We start from the raw sequence: 16,519 nt of genomic DNA, 5'->3' as shown, positions 1-16,519 counted from the left end.
TTCTGGGTAGATTGTGACCGTCAACTGTGCCCGGCTGCTGAAAGCCGACCACCACGCAACCAACGGAGTGGTGCACCTCATTGACAAGGTCATCTCCACCACCACCAACAACATCCAGCAGATCATCGAGATCGAGGACACCTTCGAGACCCTTCGGGTGAGGCGCTGCCCGGGGTGAGGGCCCAGCCCACCCCGCTTCCTGAGGCGGGGGGCTGCCTCTTCGGGGGGAGCTGAGGAGGTCTCCATGTCTCAGGCAGTTAGGGGACACGAAGCCAATTCCTCTAAATGCCCATGAATTTGGAGAATCCGTTAATCAGAGCCCCAGGGTGGCCACAGCGAAACATCCAGATCGTGTGCCGTAAATCCCCTAGGCCCGTCGTCTTCTGTGTGAAGCTTGCCTCCCCTTGACAGCCCTGGAAAGTCAGTGGCTGTGGCTGCAGCAGACCAGGGTCCTCCGAGCGGCCGGGGATGAACCCTGTGGGATCCAGAGATGGGGGCGCTCCCTCCCAGTTGGGGTTCCCACATGTGGGATTAGAATAAATGGCCAGTTGGCATGATCTTCTTGACATGTCCCCGCCATGGGACCCCTGCTCCCACCCTACCCACATTTCCTAGGAGCCCAGGCCGGCAGCAAGGGGGCTGCAGAACACTGCCCCTCCCCCACTGCCCAGCAGACATTTGTCCTGCAACCTGAGCGACAAGCGGGCGTTCCTCTTGGCAACGGCCGCCCAGAGGAAGTGAACGCAGGCTGCCCCGTCAGGGTTTCTGCCCTGATTCAAGAACTTCCTGACCACAAAGGATGCAGAGTGGGAGTGGGCGGCTCCACCCCTGGAGATCTCCAACACACAGAGGCAAACACCCAGGGCTGGGCTGGCACCCAGGGGGCCTCAGGAAGTGGCTCTGGCAGGCCCTGGGGACCCCGCTGCCTAAGCTCTTCTCCGCTTCCCTCCTGGGTCACTCACAGGTCAGGGTCTGCTCGGGAAGGATGTTCCCACAGAGTGGGTGGCGCATCTCTTGATTGACATCCTTTGACCCCACCGAAGGACCTCTTACCGTTTAGGTTTGGCAAATATGCCTTCCTTGCTCCTCCCTACTGCCCATCTTTTCTTCTGTGAACACGTGTAAGCACCTGCTACTTCCTAGGCATTGCCGTGCGTGCCCAGGGTAGCGAGGTGAACAGGACGCACAAAACGCCTGTCCTCCGTGGCACGTGTGTTCTTCCTAGGCCAACAGAAGAGAAGCAAACGGGGTCCCACAGATTGTGCTAAGTGTGCGAAGTCGGGAAGTGGCAGGCAGAGGAGTCTGGTGGGGACCAGGTGGTCAGGGAAGGTCCCTGGGAGAGGTGACTTTTGAGCTGAGGCCTGACGGATGAGAACAGCCAGTTACACAAAACACGGGATCTGAAGCCCAGTGGGCAGAGGGGCAGAGGGAGGGCGGCAGTGAACACAAGCAAGGGCTCAGAGGCAGGCAGAAGGCCAGAGGAGTGTGGCCAGGCGGGCTGTGGGCAGGGTGGCTCCTTTGAGGCGGGCAGGCCTGGCCCAGGAGCGCGGCTTCATCCCAAGAGCAGCCAGATGCCATCTGTGCTTGCATATGCTTCTGGCTGCTCTGTAGGGAGCGGGTGTCCTGATCTTTATACTCACAAGGCCCACACAAGTCATCGTCACCAATAACGATTTAATTATGATGTGAGGACCGCAAGCTGCTTTAGTATGTGTAACAGGCCATTTCCTGGGGGCAGTGGCAGGTGAGGTGGGGGGCACGAGGCCATGTCCATCAACTACCTAGAGAAATGACATTTTAGTTAGAGCCCAAAGAAGGATGAGGAATTGCAGGAGCAAAGACGGGAAGGGCGGGGGTGCAGGCTGGAGGCGGGAGGGGAGAAGGCACCTGCAGTGCCCGAGAGGTGCCAGAGTGGCTGGGCTCCGGCTGGGCCAGGCCCCAGGCGGCCCCCACCGTGGCAGCAAGTGAGCTTCCGTTTGGCCTTTCTTTCCACCTTGGGTTTCTACAAAGACCTAGCACTGGGGAGGCTGAGGCTGCGGCTGCGGCTGCGGCTGCGGCTGTGGCTGTGTGTGTCCTATCCGCAGAAATTCCCAGAGCCTTCAGGGAGTACTCCGTCCTCTCCCCTCCCCCACAGGCTGCCGTGGCCGCCTCGGGGCTCAACACCCTGCTCGAAGGCGACGGCCAGTACACTCTCTTGGCCCCCACCAATGAGGCCTTCGAGAAGATCCCTGCTGAGACCTTGAACCGAATACTGGGTGACCCAGAGGCCTTGAGAGGTGAGCATCCCTCAGCTTATGTTGCCTACTCATGCGTGCAGCCACGCGGAGCCCAGGGCCTGCTCCCATCCAAGGTATACAGGCCACCTGCCGTCCTGTCCCATTGCTCCCACCCGGCCCAGTCTCTGCAGAGGTCTGGTCAGAGGGGCACACGGAATCGGCAGCCTGTGCCTAGGGTCACCATTGGGCTGAGGAGGGAGGCAGAACTGGAGGCTCTCAGCAGGCCCAGGCCAGGCGAAGGGGGTGCTGAAGGCCCCAGGGATCAAAGGCAGCACAAAGCTGCTGGATGGGCAGCAGCTTGGCTATATGGGGAGGGGCTGGCCCGTCCTGGGATCCTTGAAATGAAGTCATCACGCTGACCCTTGAACTCTTCCTGGCCGGGCTCATCTGCACTCCTCAGTGGGCCTCGGAGCTAGGGGCACACTGATCATCACTGGAGGGCAGGAGAGGACCGAGCATGTGAGGAGAGTAGGAGGGGAGACCAGGCTCCACGCCAGCCCCCAGCCTGTCCCCTTCTGTTCAAAGGCCACTGAGCTGCTGCCTGGTGGTCCCTGATTGTGGGCTCAGGTCCCCCAAGTGTCCCAACCGCCCCTCTTCCTCCAGGATATAACCCAGGGAGGACTTCATTTCTTTTGAATCTACGTAAGCCCACCTTTGACATGCCTGCTACATTTCCAACACCCTGTACACACAAAGGGCTCTCCTCACAGCCACGCAGCGACAGGAAAGGGTGTCAAAATGCACAGTTGGGGACGCACCGTGTCCCAGTGGCGTGCTGCCTCTGTGTGTCTGGCCTGAGCCAGGAACTGAGCCTCAAAGGTGAATACGACAGGCTTAAAAATGGGCCTCAATGACAGAGATACTCACCATGAGGGAAGGACACTGGTGGGGCACATGCAGACTGAGAGGTCCGGGAGGCTTCCTGGAGGAGGTGAGGTACAGGTGCTTCTCAGCATAGTCAGCTTTCCATTTAGAACTGTTTTCTTTAAAATGTGTTCGTACACAGCACATGTTGATCTTGTAGATGTCAAAACTCCTTATTATAAAGTGGAAATAAAAGCCCATGCCTAATTTATCCTTTATGCACATCTGCCTTTTCCTGCTCAGTGACCCATTTGCTCAAAGCCAGAGCCCTCTGTGGGGCCTGGGCTGGCAGCTGGAAGGCAGAGGCCACGAGTTCATCCCACAGTGTCCTGTGGTTCCTCATGGGCTGGCAGACAGGCAAGATGCAGCCCCCGGCCGATGTGCCCCCTTGGAAGCCTGGCTTCTCAGCCCTGGCCCAGCTCACCCCGCCAGTGGCCCTGGCAGGTCCCCTACCCCGGCCCTGCTTTCAGTTTCCGTCCTCCGGAAGCTAAATCCCCAGGGCCTCATTCTCATAGTGACCTAGCTGTCCTCTCTCTTCCCCACTGGCCGAATTGGGTCAGTGCCAGCTTTCAAGTCTCCCACACTTGTGCAGGCGCCCGAGGTCCCTGCGGGGCCTCCGAGCTCCCCCCTGACCATAGCAGTGCAGCTTTGGTTCCCACAGGCAGGACAAACGGAAACGCACCTCTGCTGCGAGAATGAGACAGGGGCCTTGGTGACTCTGGTGAGCAGCAGTCCCAGAGCCTGCTCTGCTGGGCCGGGGCTGGCACGCATCCCCCTCGTCTGCACCCAGCAGCTTCCTCAGGGCCCCCAGCCCCTGTCTGGTCCCTAAAGCAGCACTTAGATGATTATATTTATGATCCATGGTGGGGGTGAGTGGGGCTGCAAAGACCAGGCCCGACTGGTTCCCATTCCCTACCCCTAAGGCAGCCTGGCAACTACCTTTGAGTAGAATGTACAAAAGCAAATAAACGTACGAGTAACTCATAACCTCATTTACTAGTTTCCATCTTTCCGTACCACATTTCACATTTTTGTTAATGTCTGCAGATAAGAAGTCCCAGGGTAAACTTCTTTGAGTGTTTCCCCTTACGCCTGAAGTTCAGGTGTGAACAGACTAATCACAAACAGGTACTGGCTTTTACTCTGTCCCACTGGGTGCCTCACACCCAGCTTCATCCTCGCCCCAGCCCAGGAGATGAATGCTCTGCTGACCTCCACCTGGCTCTAAAGGGCTGAGTGACTTGCCTCAGGTCCCACAGTCGGTAAGTGGCTGAGCTGGGACTCAAATTCAGGCAGCCCGAGCACAGAGCTCCGGCTGGTGTTAGAGGGGCAGCAGGCAGGAGGAGAGGAGGATCCGGGCCATGAGGTGCTGCGGCCTCATTGGAAGGTTAGCGCTGCAGGGGACAGAAGCCTCAGAGTCCAGTGCTGACCGGCCTGTGTGCTTCGGCCCCCAGACCTGCTGAAGAACCACATCCTGAAGTCGGCCGTGTGTGCGGAAGCCATCATCGCGGGGCTGTCCCTGGAGACGCTGCAGGGCACCACGCTGGAGGTGGGCTGCAGCGGCGACATGCTCACCATCAACGGGAAGCCCATGATCTCCAATAAAGACGTCCTGGCCACCAACGGCGTGATCCACTTCATCGACGAGCTGCTCATCCCAGACTCGGGTGAGCCAGGCCTCGGGGTGCCTCGGTCCTACCAGGCCCACTGTCCCCTCTGCCGTCCATGGTGGCAGAGCCGGGGGAATTCAGGGATCTTTGAGGCTGACTTCCGCCTGCACCCAGCTTGCAGCCCCTGGGAAGAGAAGGCTGGGCATATGGGGGGCTGCAGCCAGAGTGAGGAGAATCCTGAGCTGCAGGCTGGGGGGCCAGTGGAGAGCCATCGGAGGCATCAGGGGAGGGAGCGATGCTATCACAGAAGCCTTTCAGAAGATCTACCCACTGTAGCTGGGTGTGCAAGGCCATTGCTTTCTCAATAGTGTGCAAGCATCCCAGGGTCAGTGGACCTAAGAGAAATGACCGAATGGACTCTAGCTTGGGTTTCATTCAGCATCTTAGCCCCATTCTGAAATTCCAGGAAGGTCTATGTCTCGTGAATGCCAGATTCTCAAAGGAAAAACCAAACCAGAAGAAAACTCTTTCTGTGGGTGTGGTCACTGGCCTTCTCTGCAGTTCAGAAGCCATGACACAGACGGGGTGCCTTTGTCCCTGGCATTTGACAGTGCCCCGACCAAGGGCTGGGACAGCAACCAAACTCTGCCCCATGAAGCCTCCCCCCGCTTTCCCAACCAGGGAGGTTTTCTGGGTGACCATCCCCTAACGGAGGAGCCCACAGTGCCCCAATGCCGCAGTGTGGAGGCGTTGTTGACTAACGAGGTGACATTCCTGCTGACGTATGTCATGCTCTGGGGTGCACGGATAACAAACGAAAACAGCACTTTTAACTTTTGAACCCACTGTCTCCTTCCCTGTAGCCAAGACACTGTTTGAGTTGGCTGCAGAGTCCGACGTCTCCACCGCAATCAACCTGTTCGAGCAAGCGGGCCTCAGCTCCCATCTCTCTGGAAATGAGCGGTTGACTCTCCTGGCCCCCCTGAATTCTGTCTTCAAAGGTAAGGGAGGGAAAGCACCCCTGTGGGTGCGTCATGGGGGGCAGCTGCCCCGCCACTGTCGCCTCCCTGATTTATAGCACCCTGCAGAACACCAGCGCTCCCGCCCAGCTCGACTGAAAGCAGCTGTGACTTCACCAGGAACTTCAGAGCCGCTGCGTTTTCTTTGGCAGAGCAGAGAATGCATTTGGGGCTCTGGCCCTCAGACCTGAAGAGTCCGCATCCGTTGGGGGAGCAGAGCGCTCGCTGCCTCTTTATTTGCAAGGGCAGTGGTGAGGGTGATAGTTAGGTGGTCAGAGTGGGGATGCAGCTGAGTCGCGGCCACGGGGACAGTGGAGACAGGGGCCAGCTGCGTCCATGCCTTCTGCTCCCTCTCAGGGCAAAACCCCAAACTGCCTCGATTCCCTGGACCTTCTTGTGTTGTTTTCTAATTCGCAGAAGCTGCCAGATGTTAAGGAGTATTGCAGTCTCGTTTGATCTCTCGATCTCCATCTCCCAAGTCAGGGGGAGCCAGGCTCTTGGCCGCACTCGTCTCCGTTCTGCCTTGTGGGGTGTGCGCCTGCACCTGACCGCACCTTCTCTTGCAGATGGAACCCCTCGCATTGATGCCCGCACGAAGAACTTGCTTCTGAACCACATGGTTAAAAGCCAGCTGGCCTCCAAGTATCTGTACCACGGACAGACCCTGGACACTCTGGGAGGCAAAAAGCTGCGAGTTTTCGTTTATCGTAATGTAAGTTCGGGGCCCTCAATCACACTCCCTCTCCTATCAGCTCCAAGAAATAGATGAGCTGTGTTAGTGTAAAAAAAATAAGGAAGGAAGGAATTTCTGCAAAAGATATCTGATATCAAAGGGTCAAATAAGCTTCTGCAGAAGGATTAGAATCTGTTTCTGTGGAGGCCTTCAGGAATAACCCACACCCCTGGCCGGGTCCACTGGGGACTCGGGGCGAGGGGTGGAGCTCGGCACCCTCCTTGGCCTGGGCGAAGAGGAGCCCTCTGGACTGAAGCACCGCCCTCCTTGGTCCAAAGGTTCTCTTCTCCCTTTTCCTGTCTCCCCTCTCTCTTCCACCCCAGCGGTTCCCGGGAATATCAGGCAGCAAGCACAACACACCGTGGCTCTTGCTGCAGACCATCCCACACCATGTGACCAAAGACTGTTGACTGCATAAATCAATAGACTTGGCCTATCTATTTGGCCATTGTCAATGGACCTCACGTGTCACATGACAGTCTCACGTGTCACATGACAGTCTCATTGCGGGGCCTCTGTGGCCCTCTTTCTGAATTAAGGAACGCATTTTTATGTTTTTCTTTCCCGGAGAAAATACATTATTTTACCCTAGTCATGAAAACCCATCCCAGTGTGCATTCACTGGTGTTTGTGGGTGACCCCAGCAGCACAGAGCAGGGGACCGCTTCGTGGGGGGTAACCTGCCCTCCTCACTCGCTCCACCCAGAGCCTGTGCATCGAGAACAGCTGCATCGCCGCCCACGACAAGAGGGGAAGGTACGGGACCCTGTTCACCATGGACCGCATGCTGACCCCTCCAATGGGGACCGTCATGGATGTCCTGAAAGGGGACAATCGCTTCAGGTAACCGGCCCCATCCCAGGGCGTGGCTTCTGCCAGGGGGTCATGCTGGGGAGGATGCTGGGTGTTGGCTATTTGTCAAGGTCCCCTTGCCCCCTGGGCACCAGAGAACACTAGTGACACACTGATGTGACCTTCCAGGCTTGTGGGGAAAGAGGCCCTTGAAAGCCGTAGCCGAGAAAACAGGTTACTTCTGGGAGTGTGGCCCTCACCCAGGTGGGGGACAGGAGGGCCTGCATTTTTATTACTCGAGTGCAAGGAAGTCCTCACGCCCTCCATTTACAGTCCCGGGCGAGCCGAGAGCTCCCAGTTTCGAGTGCACATGAGTCCACTCTGTGTAGTGTCCACCAGTGGCACTTGAGGACTTCTTGCTGCATCTTCTCGGGCTCTCTGTGTCAGTCTCCTGGCCGGTGTTCTCCATTTCTGACCTCCTCGCTCACCACTCGGTGCTGAGACACTGAGTGTCTCCTGTTACTGAGGTCAGCCACCTGTGCAACAGCCTGGGAGGCCCACCCAGGGCCCAGTGGCTCAGCCAGGCTCTGGGTCAGCCATGCCACTGCCCCTCCCTTCCTCCTTCCACCTCCGGCCTCTGACTTCTGGCTATTTAACCGAGCTAAGCATTTAGGAGAGAAGATACAGACTGGAATTAGTTGTCCCTCTTTGTGCATAGGGGGGAGGGGGGAGTCCCAGTGCTCTGGGCCCCAGCTGCCCGCAGTGGGGAGGCGTATAAGGGAAAGAGACGGCCCCCCAGGCAGGTGACATTTTCTGTGCGTGTGCCCACAGCATGCTGGTGGCCGCCATCCAGACTGCAGGGCTGACGGAGACGCTGAACCGGGATGGGGTCTACACAGTCTTTGCCCCCACGGATGAAGCTTTCCAAGCCATGGCACCGGGAGAACGGAACAAACTTTTGGGTAAAGACCAGCTTGAGTTCATGTTGCAGCTTTTCTGAAGTCCCTGTGTCAGTCAGAGTCCCCCAGGAAAGAGCTAGCCCAGCACAAAGGGTTTGACTAAAAGATGAGTAACAATGAGACTATTGGCAGAGGTGTGGGTAGGAGTAAGGATCCAGCAAAGTGTGACAGCACCCAGGGACTAAGAGCCCTGGGAAGCCTTTGCTGCCCCAGGCCTGGGGCAGGGTGGTAGGTGGAACCAGGGAGAGTGGGACCAGGGGCACAGGACAGTAGGCGGAGCCACAAACAGCTGCCCTCAGAGTTCTGGTCACCTTGTGCCTCAGCCCCCGATCCACTCCCACACGCCCACTGCCTGCCAGGCTGCCCGGCAGCTGGTTGTAGGAGGTGAGTGATGGGAGCCTGAAAGACACGTTTCTTGACGTCAGCCTTCCCAGCACCAAACAGGGCAGAGAAGAGCAGAGAAAACTTCCCGGTGGGTAACAACCAGCCAGTTACCACCGCATGGCTTCCACTCAGGGCCTGTGAGTGGAAGCCATCTACCTGCATTATATGTTTTATCCCCGGGATAAAAGCTGTACGGAGAAGCTGGTTGCGGCCCTGAGAAATGAGGCTGAGCATGTTTGAGCAGAAATCTAGTGGTCAAGAACTCGAGCTCCCAGATGATTGGAACACTGGTTCAAATCCCGGCTCTGGCATTTGCCAGCTGAGTGGCCTCTAGCAGGTTGCTTAACCTCTCTGAGCCTCAGTTTTCCCATTAGAAAAATGAGGATGGTAAAAGTACCTGGCTCGGTGTGTTGAGGATTAAATGAGGTGTTCCCCAAAATGCTGAGCATATACCTCCATCAGTAATGGCTGGGGTAGGGGGGAAGTGGGGTGGGGTTGTGGCGCCAAGTTCTGGCATATGCTCATGAGAGACACTTCCACCCACCACAGAAGGGGGGCCTAAGGAGGAGGAGGAGGAAGGACCTTGGCCAAACCCTGGGGCCACGTAGTCTACACCTCCCTTCCTGCTCTGGAACAGAATGGAAGGTTCAGGTTGCAGGCAGCTGTGAGCTGAATTTGTGTCCTGTTTAATTTTCTTTATTGCTGAATGAATGCCTATGTCCCTGACGCTGACGTGTGTTCCTGAGAATAGGGGAGAAGTTCACGCTGAACATAAACTTTCCACCCTCTCTCTGTCTAGCAGGAACGAAATATTCCCCGGGTGGCCTGAGCCTGCTCGGCTTCCGTTTCATTTTCAGCTGTGTGGGAACAGACGGGGGTGAGGGCCGAGCTTCCCAAACTCGCCCTCCTGCGGGCCCATGGGCGGGGCGGGACCCCGGCACTCTGGGCCGTGGAGGGCCAGCCACGTAGCAGACACCTCAGGGGCTGGCAGTGTTTCTGGGGGAGGGAGGCTCTGGCCAGACGCAGGCTCTGTGTTGGAAATCACTTGGTACCTGGCGGCTCCCTCCCACAGCCCTAACGTGGATGTGTCGGTAACCAAGTGAACTCTCCAGAAGGCTTGAAAACTTCCTGCCTTCTCAGTTCCAAGAGGCTGGAAGTGGCCCCGGGGAAATTCAGTTGGTCGGCTGGTTATGTGAGGATTGGGGGTAGCCTCCTTAGAGAGGAGAGAGCAGCTGGCAGCATGAAGAACTGCCTCCCACACCTAATTTAGGAAATGCCTGTGCACCTTGATGAGCCATCTGATGCTTTCCAGTCGATGCGGAGGTGACGTGGTTGGAAGGAATGCTGGGGTGTGAGGCGGGGGACCCAGGGCGGGAATGCCCCCTCGGTCCTGACCTCATCGGCTCCATAGCTCCTCCAGACTGCAGCTGTCGACTCTTTCAAGTTCTCCCTTCAGGAAATAGCCAGTCTCTGAATATGCGTTTGAGAGCAGAATGTGTAAATATTTCACTACTGTTATAACTATCGGGAGCCACGCTGATGATGAAATGTCCCAGATGCCAGTGCTGGAAGGTCCCTGGCTTCCCAAGCAAATATTTAGCTCATGGAAGCATGAGTCACACTCACAGAGGGGTATGGATTAACTCCTCAGCACCACAACTCAGCAGCCCGCCGGCTGCAGGGGAGGTTCATGGCCACGGACATATGCCTTGTTCGCCTGGTCACGGTGGAATGGTGGGGCAGAGGGCTGAGCGCACAGCGGTGCTCAGTGAGTATTTATTAGCCAGGCAAGTTCTCCAACTCGGGGGTGACCCCTTCTATCTTCTCCTGTGGGCCCTCCTCGGTCACGCCAATGACCAACCTTGGCATTAATTCTGCTTTCTTTCCCACAAACCTGCAGGCAATGCCAAGGAGCTTGCCAACATCCTGAAATACCACGTTGGTGATGAAATCCTGGTTAGCGGAGGCGTCGGGGCCCTGGTGCGCCTGAAGTCTCTCCAAGGCGACAAGCTAGAAATCAGCTCAGTGAGTGTGCCTGTGAATTAAAAAATTAAAAGGCTGGCTGTGGCATGCCACCAGGGCTCCAGGGCAGTATGGGAGCAGACACACACACAGTATGTGTCTCCCCCGTATGGCAGTAGACACACACAGTCTTTAAGACATACCTTGAATCTCTGAGTGCATTTTGTCAAAAAAAAAAAAAAAGAAAAGAAAATAGAAAAGGATCTTCAGGGAAATCAAGTGAGACTGTAGTTAGACACAAATAAGAACTTCCAGATTTGCAGGGAAATAAAGGCTCTGGTGGGCATCTAGGAGAGGTTATTGGATCTTCCTTCCCTTAAGGAGATGATGGGCAATGACTTATCTGTCTTGAGAGATAATCCCCATTCCCCGTCTCACTTCACCCAAATCCAGGGTTCACTGAATTGTGCCATGAGCCAGACCATCCGAAAATGCTTGCTCTGTGAGCCTTCCCTCGCTCTGCACAATGAGATACATTCCACTTTGGAGCCGCCTGAGGCCTCCCTGGCTGCCCCAGCCAAGGCCACTGGCCCCTCTGCGGGAGGACCGCTCTTCCAGTGTGCGGCTGGCTCAGCCCCTGCGCCTGGTTCTCCCCCGCCCTTCGGCCATCCCGCTGTTTATCAGCTTCTCTCCAGAGCACATGAAAGCATGTAGGGAGGCAGGAAGGGCCACCCGACACTCTCCCAGCTCTTAGATTTGCCTGTCAGGTCCTGTTGGTCACAAGCTTTGGGGCCTCCTCCCTGCCGTGGGTCTGATATGTGGGTCATCCAGGATAGCCTGGATAGGTCTACCCCGGTGCACTTCCTGTGAGAAAGTCCCAACCAGGGCATCGAGCTGAAGTGCAAGGTGCCCTTAACCCAGAGCTGGAGGCCTGGCTTCTGCCCCCATCCATCCAACTGACTTAGTTTAAAGAAGGCCGTGGGCCCCTCTGGAGCCTCAGTTTCCTCTTCTGTGAAGTGAGGCAGTACTACGTGCCTCGTCCCCATACACTGCTGCGAGGCTACGTGAGGAACACGGAAGAGCATTTTGTGAAGCACAACGTGCTGAGTCCGCACGGGGGGCTGGGGTGAGTCCAGTAGACCAGAGCATTGCAGCGGGCAGGGACTCCTGCTCTCACCAGGGCACCCCCGACACTTAGCCGGGGTCCGCTGTCCAGACGCGCTGAGTCCACACTGGCTGAATGACTGGGGTGAGCATGCTCTCCGTTCAAGGACTGTTGCCTTTTTTCTCCCAGAAAAACAATGCCGTGTATGTCAACAAAGAGCCCGTCGTAGAAGCCGACATCATGGCCACCAACGGCGTGGTCTATGCCATCTCCAGTGTCCTGCAGCCTCCAGGTGAGGCCCCGGCCTGGCCGCCTCCCCCTCAGTGCGCAGCTGCCTTTCTCTACATTTGGTGTGCAGTAGAAAAGCTGTTCTAAAACAGGGCGAGTGAAACAGAACCAGGTCTACCCGAATGACTGTGTCTGGCCAGGGAATCCGTGCACTGGAGCCCTGTTCAGCCACACACAGGGGGGTCCTCAATCTGCAGCCTCCTTGGAAGGTTTGGAGTCAGAAGCATCAGCAGCACTCAAATGATGTTAGGCAGACATCATTTAGCCTGTTACTCAACTGTCTCACAAGGAACTGGATTCCTGTACCTGAGTCTTACCAATTGGTAATGGGAGCTCTAATGCTCTTGAGAGGAGCTTTTTATATTAAAGAGTATTTGTGGTTTCTTTGGTTTAAAAAAAAAAGCTCTAAGCAAAGATAAGAATAAGATTCGACATGCAAACCCACCTCCCTGGAGGGCATCTTGGTGGCTGAGGGAAAGTGAATGAGGAACTGTCCTTTCAAAGCCGTCACAGGGAGGAGGCACCGGAGGCCAGACCTGTCTTCTGCATGGTCTGGCTGGCTCAGCCCACTCAGACACAGCCCTGTCTGTTGTCACGCGCAGACACTGTGAACGTGGCTCTCGCAGCATCGCACTTCTCGGGAGCTCCCTGCACCTCCAGCAGAGCCGAGCCTGCATCCCGCCTCCGCCCTCGCTTGCGCGTTGTCCCTCCTTGGGGCTCTCCCCCCACGGGCCAGATTCTTTCTGCCCTGCGTTATGGAAGTTGTAAGGGGAAAATTCAGTGGAAAATGTGGGCCAGGAAGCCCAACGGTGCCCTCAGTCATGGCTGTTAGGCAGCGACTTTCAACCTTTCTCGTGTCACGGCACACATAAATGGATTGCCGAAGTTCTGCAGCACACCAAAAGTGTATTCTTTGTCAACCCAACCAAAAAAAATAGGAATAATTTTGATTCATACACATTGGGCAGCTAACGTTGTATTGGCCGTTGTCATTTTTTTAATTTGACAGTTTAAAGGAAAAGAAGTCAGTGTCCCTGACTAAATAGTCAGGTACTGCATGTTTTAAAAATTCTTGTGGCACACCAGTTGAAAATCGCTGGTATTAGGAATGGCATGCTAATAGTTTTTCTCTCACTAACGCTGCCTTTTCTTTCATCTCCAGCCAACAGACCTCAGGAACGAGGGGATGAACTGGCAGACTCTGCACTTGAAATTTTCAAACAGGCAGCAGCCTTTTCCAGGGTAAGATGCCTGCTAGGTTTGGCCCTGGCCTGAGCAGTCTTCGTTGGGCCCCCGTCTTTCTGCTTGGGGCCACGGAGGGGCTCTCCAGACTCTCTGTCTTCCTCGGCTGCTGCCCCAGGGCTCTCTTGAAACTTCTTCCCTCTCCCATTGGGTGTCCTTAGCCCTGGCCTGTGTATAGTTCAGGGTCAGGAACCCAGGCAGTCCCAGCTTCTTAGGACTTCAAACGGAGGCCTCTGAGCCCCTGTCCGTGGGGTAGCTGCTGCTGGTGAGAACAGAGGCAGCCTCAGAATCCATCTCTCCAAAGAGGACCACCCATCCTGAATCTGCCTGATGGTGGCCTGGGCCTGTTTACCATGACATGGCCCCTCACGGGTGCTGTGGGGGGTCCCTGGGCTGTGGTGCGGGTTCTGGACACAGGGCCAGCTCTGTGCATGGAGCCTTCGGCCCTTGCCTCAGCTCCTCCTGCCTCAGGACCTTCAACTCTCCCTGCTGTTCTTCCTGCTTCTTCCCGCTTCTTCCCTCCCCCCTCACCACCTGGGCCCAGGGCCTGGAGCCCCTTGGGAATATGGAGCACCAAACAGAAGGCTTGCATTTCAAATAAAAGGGTCTGCAGGAGGTAGCCCTTAATGCAGAGGCCTGCCGCTGGAATGTGTTGCTTTCATTTTGGACAGAGGGGTGTCCTTAGTGCCCCTCACGAAGGTGCTCGGCCCTGAGCCCCGACTCCCCCGTGCAATCCCAGCTCCCCAAGCTCTAGGCTGGGGTCTTGGTGGAAGCATGGCTTTGGGGTCTCCTGGGAATGTTCACCTCGGGCTCCACTTGGTATGGGTTTACTCGGCACTTAGAGCCGTGGAGGCGAACTGAGGGGCTCCCGGGGGCCGGCAGTTTCACATCCCCCTTCCTCTTCCTCATCCCCGGCATTTGTTCCAAGGAGGGATGGCAGCGAGCGAAACCACTGCCATGAGCAGGTGCAGGCACACCTGTCACTCAAACTCCTGACACCTTGTGTTCTCTTTCAGGCTGCCCAGAGCTCTGTGAAGCTAGGTAAGTGTGGGCCAGGTCCAAGGTCCCCACAGGCCTGTTGGGCATTACCCCCAAGCAGGCCACCCCTACCATCTGCTGTATAGAGAGAAAAACCTCGGGATGCTATAACGCCAGCCTGGTCTTTGGGACCAGGAACAAAACACTCCATCTCCTTCTCTATAAGATGGAGATGATAAGTTTGTCCCAGCCTTTCAGGGCTGATGTAAATGTTTGGCTTTAGGGGCCTAGAAATAGTGCACAGGGGCTTGGGAGGAGCCATGGTGAGGACGTGGTTCGCAGCTGGCAGTGTGGAAAATTCCAGTTCAGAACCCCACTGAGCCGGGAGGTTTCGCAAACCACAGGGGACTGCTGGGCGCAGGGGAGCGTGGCAGGAAGAGCCCCGTGGGCCCCACGCTCACGAACCCGACAGGTCCCAGACGGACGTGGGGAAGCGTGTGTCCTTCTCACCTTTCAAACCTCTCTCTTTCAGCCCCAGTGTATCAGCGGTTGTTAGAGAGGATGAAGCACTAGTGGGAAGCGCCACGGGAGGAGTGCGCTTCTGCAGCTCCTGGACGGTTTCTCCCCGTTCGCCAAAGAGACTGAATGTTTTCGAAACCAAATAGCACACTTCAATGTACATGGGCCACACCAGAGTGAGGTCTGAGCCTTGGGCGGGTTGGGAGAGGAAGGAGAGAAGATGTACTTTTCATTTCTGTTCTCTCTAAACATGGCTGTTAACCCACTGCATGGCGAGACCTGGATGTCACTGCCTGACATTCGCTTTCAGAAAGGACCTGTCCCAAACATGGAACCTCCTGCCTATGACCACTGCTCCGGAAAAGGGAACCGAAGTTTGTGGAGCTTCCAAAACATGCATCAAGCAACCCAGCGTCTCAGGGCGTCCTGGCTCTCTGTGCTGGCGCTTTGCGCTGGAGAAATGGCGTCACTATAAGCTATGAGTTGCATGCTCTGTCAGACGTGTGTCCAGACTACACGTGGCTTGGACACTTCTGTTGGCCAGTAGATGAGAGGGTAGGTAGAGCACACAGAGCCCAGGATGTCCCAGGTGTGGCAGAGCCATGATGTGTTTGTAATAATAAAGCCAAAGAAACCTATGCCCGTGTGGATGGAGACTGTGCTGGCCTGGGACTCTCCGGGGACGGGCTTCTGCACTTGGGGCTGTGATGCCCCTTCGCACCAACAGCACCCCTGGGAGCGTCTCAGCCGGGAGCCCCAAGGACGGGCTGCTTCTCAGACACCCAGACAGCACTTGGGTTTACACCCCAGTCTTTGTGGCACATGGGTTCATTTCCGCCTCCACCACCCCCAGGGCCTTGGGGTCCTCAGGGTTCACTTCACCAGCATTTCTCTTACTGGCCCAAAGCGTCCGTGTTCCCTTACAGCATTGGGACCCTGTGACATGGGCGCCCGCATGGCCCCATTACACAAGTGAGGAGACCAAGGCTCAGGAAGGGGGGAACCACTAGGGACAGAGAAAATGGCTGAGCTGAGACTGGAAGCCCAGTCTCCTGACCCCAGAGGCCAGCACATGACAAGCCAGCGAGCCCAGGTTTTCCAGGCACACCCTCTGTGCCGCCGACAATGTGCCAGTCCCCTCCTCTGCTCCTTTTGTCTTCTCCATCGTCCTTGGCACCCAGAGGCTAGTGTGGCCATGGCATCACTGCTCCCCAGCTGTGTGGCCTCCAGTTCGTCACTTCACTGCTCAGTGCCTCTGTTTTTTCATCTGTTAACGCAAACGGCCACCACATACACTTCATAGGTCCATCGTGGGGATGAATATGATAATATTCATTATAAGATTATAAGATTACAATATTCATTCATTGTAAGATGATGCTTACAATGTGCTCAGCACTGCAGTAGGTATCTTTCTTTTTAAGATTTTACTTTTAGAGATAGGGAAAGGGAGGAAGAGAAACATCACTGTGTGGTTGCCTCTCACACTCCCCCTACTGAGGACATGGCCCACAACCCAGGCACGTGCCCTGACTGGGAATTGAACCTGTGACCCTTTGCTTCGCAGTCCAGCGCTCAGTCCACTGAGCCACCCCAGCCAGGGCCGTACTCTTACTCTCATCATGCCGAGACTGCTCAGGATCAGGGCAGCTGAAAGCCTTGTAGTGTGTGTCTTTTCCCAAAGGCAGCCCACTTTCTTAGGAAATGGGACAGTTCTGCCCTCCCACACTTCCCAGGGCCAAGGCCGCCTCTCTCCAGCAGGCAGAGCTCATTTCGCTTACTGGACCC

General features: G+C 56.2%; 1 protein-coding gene across 2 annotated transcripts in view; it reads left to right on the top strand.

The window, feature by feature from the left end:
* Nucleotides 1-15,369, top strand: part of TGFBI (transforming growth factor beta induced) — a 33,127-nt gene extending 17,758 nt beyond the window's left edge. Inside the window, exons 6-17 of one of the 2 annotated variants that reach the window (XR_005068440.1) lie at nucleotides 11-157; nucleotides 2,135-2,276; nucleotides 4,595-4,807; nucleotides 5,614-5,751; nucleotides 6,336-6,481; nucleotides 7,209-7,345; nucleotides 8,126-8,256; nucleotides 10,538-10,666; nucleotides 11,894-11,996; nucleotides 13,155-13,234; nucleotides 14,251-14,275; nucleotides 14,745-15,369. Coding sequence is in view for 1 of the 2 variants with exons in the window: in XM_037059483.1 (XP_036915378.1) it covers nucleotides 11-157; nucleotides 2,135-2,276; nucleotides 4,595-4,807; nucleotides 5,614-5,751; nucleotides 6,336-6,481; nucleotides 7,209-7,345; nucleotides 8,126-8,256; nucleotides 10,538-10,662; nucleotides 11,894-11,996; nucleotides 13,155-13,234; nucleotides 14,251-14,275; nucleotides 14,745-14,785 (1,428 nt within the window). In the remaining variant the exon portion in view is untranslated. The remainder of the gene's footprint in view (nucleotides 1-10; nucleotides 158-2,134; nucleotides 2,277-4,594; nucleotides 4,808-5,613; nucleotides 5,752-6,335; nucleotides 6,482-7,208; nucleotides 7,346-8,125; nucleotides 8,257-10,537; nucleotides 10,667-11,893; nucleotides 11,997-13,154; nucleotides 13,235-14,250; nucleotides 14,276-14,744) is intronic. The other variant, XM_037059483.1, reaches the window with a different exon arrangement.
* Nucleotides 15,370-16,519: the final 1,150 nt, after the last annotated feature.

The sequence above is a fragment of the Sturnira hondurensis genome, unplaced genomic scaffold (genome assembly GCF_014824575.4).
Source record: "Sturnira hondurensis isolate 20B ecotype Veracruz unplaced genomic scaffold, ASM1482457v3 Scaffold0011178, whole genome shotgun sequence".
Classification (NCBI taxonomy): Eukaryota; Metazoa; Chordata; class Mammalia; order Chiroptera; family Phyllostomidae; genus Sturnira; species Sturnira hondurensis.
Note: the sequence above shows the minus strand (reverse complement) of the source record. Positions and strands in the feature narration are given on the sequence as shown.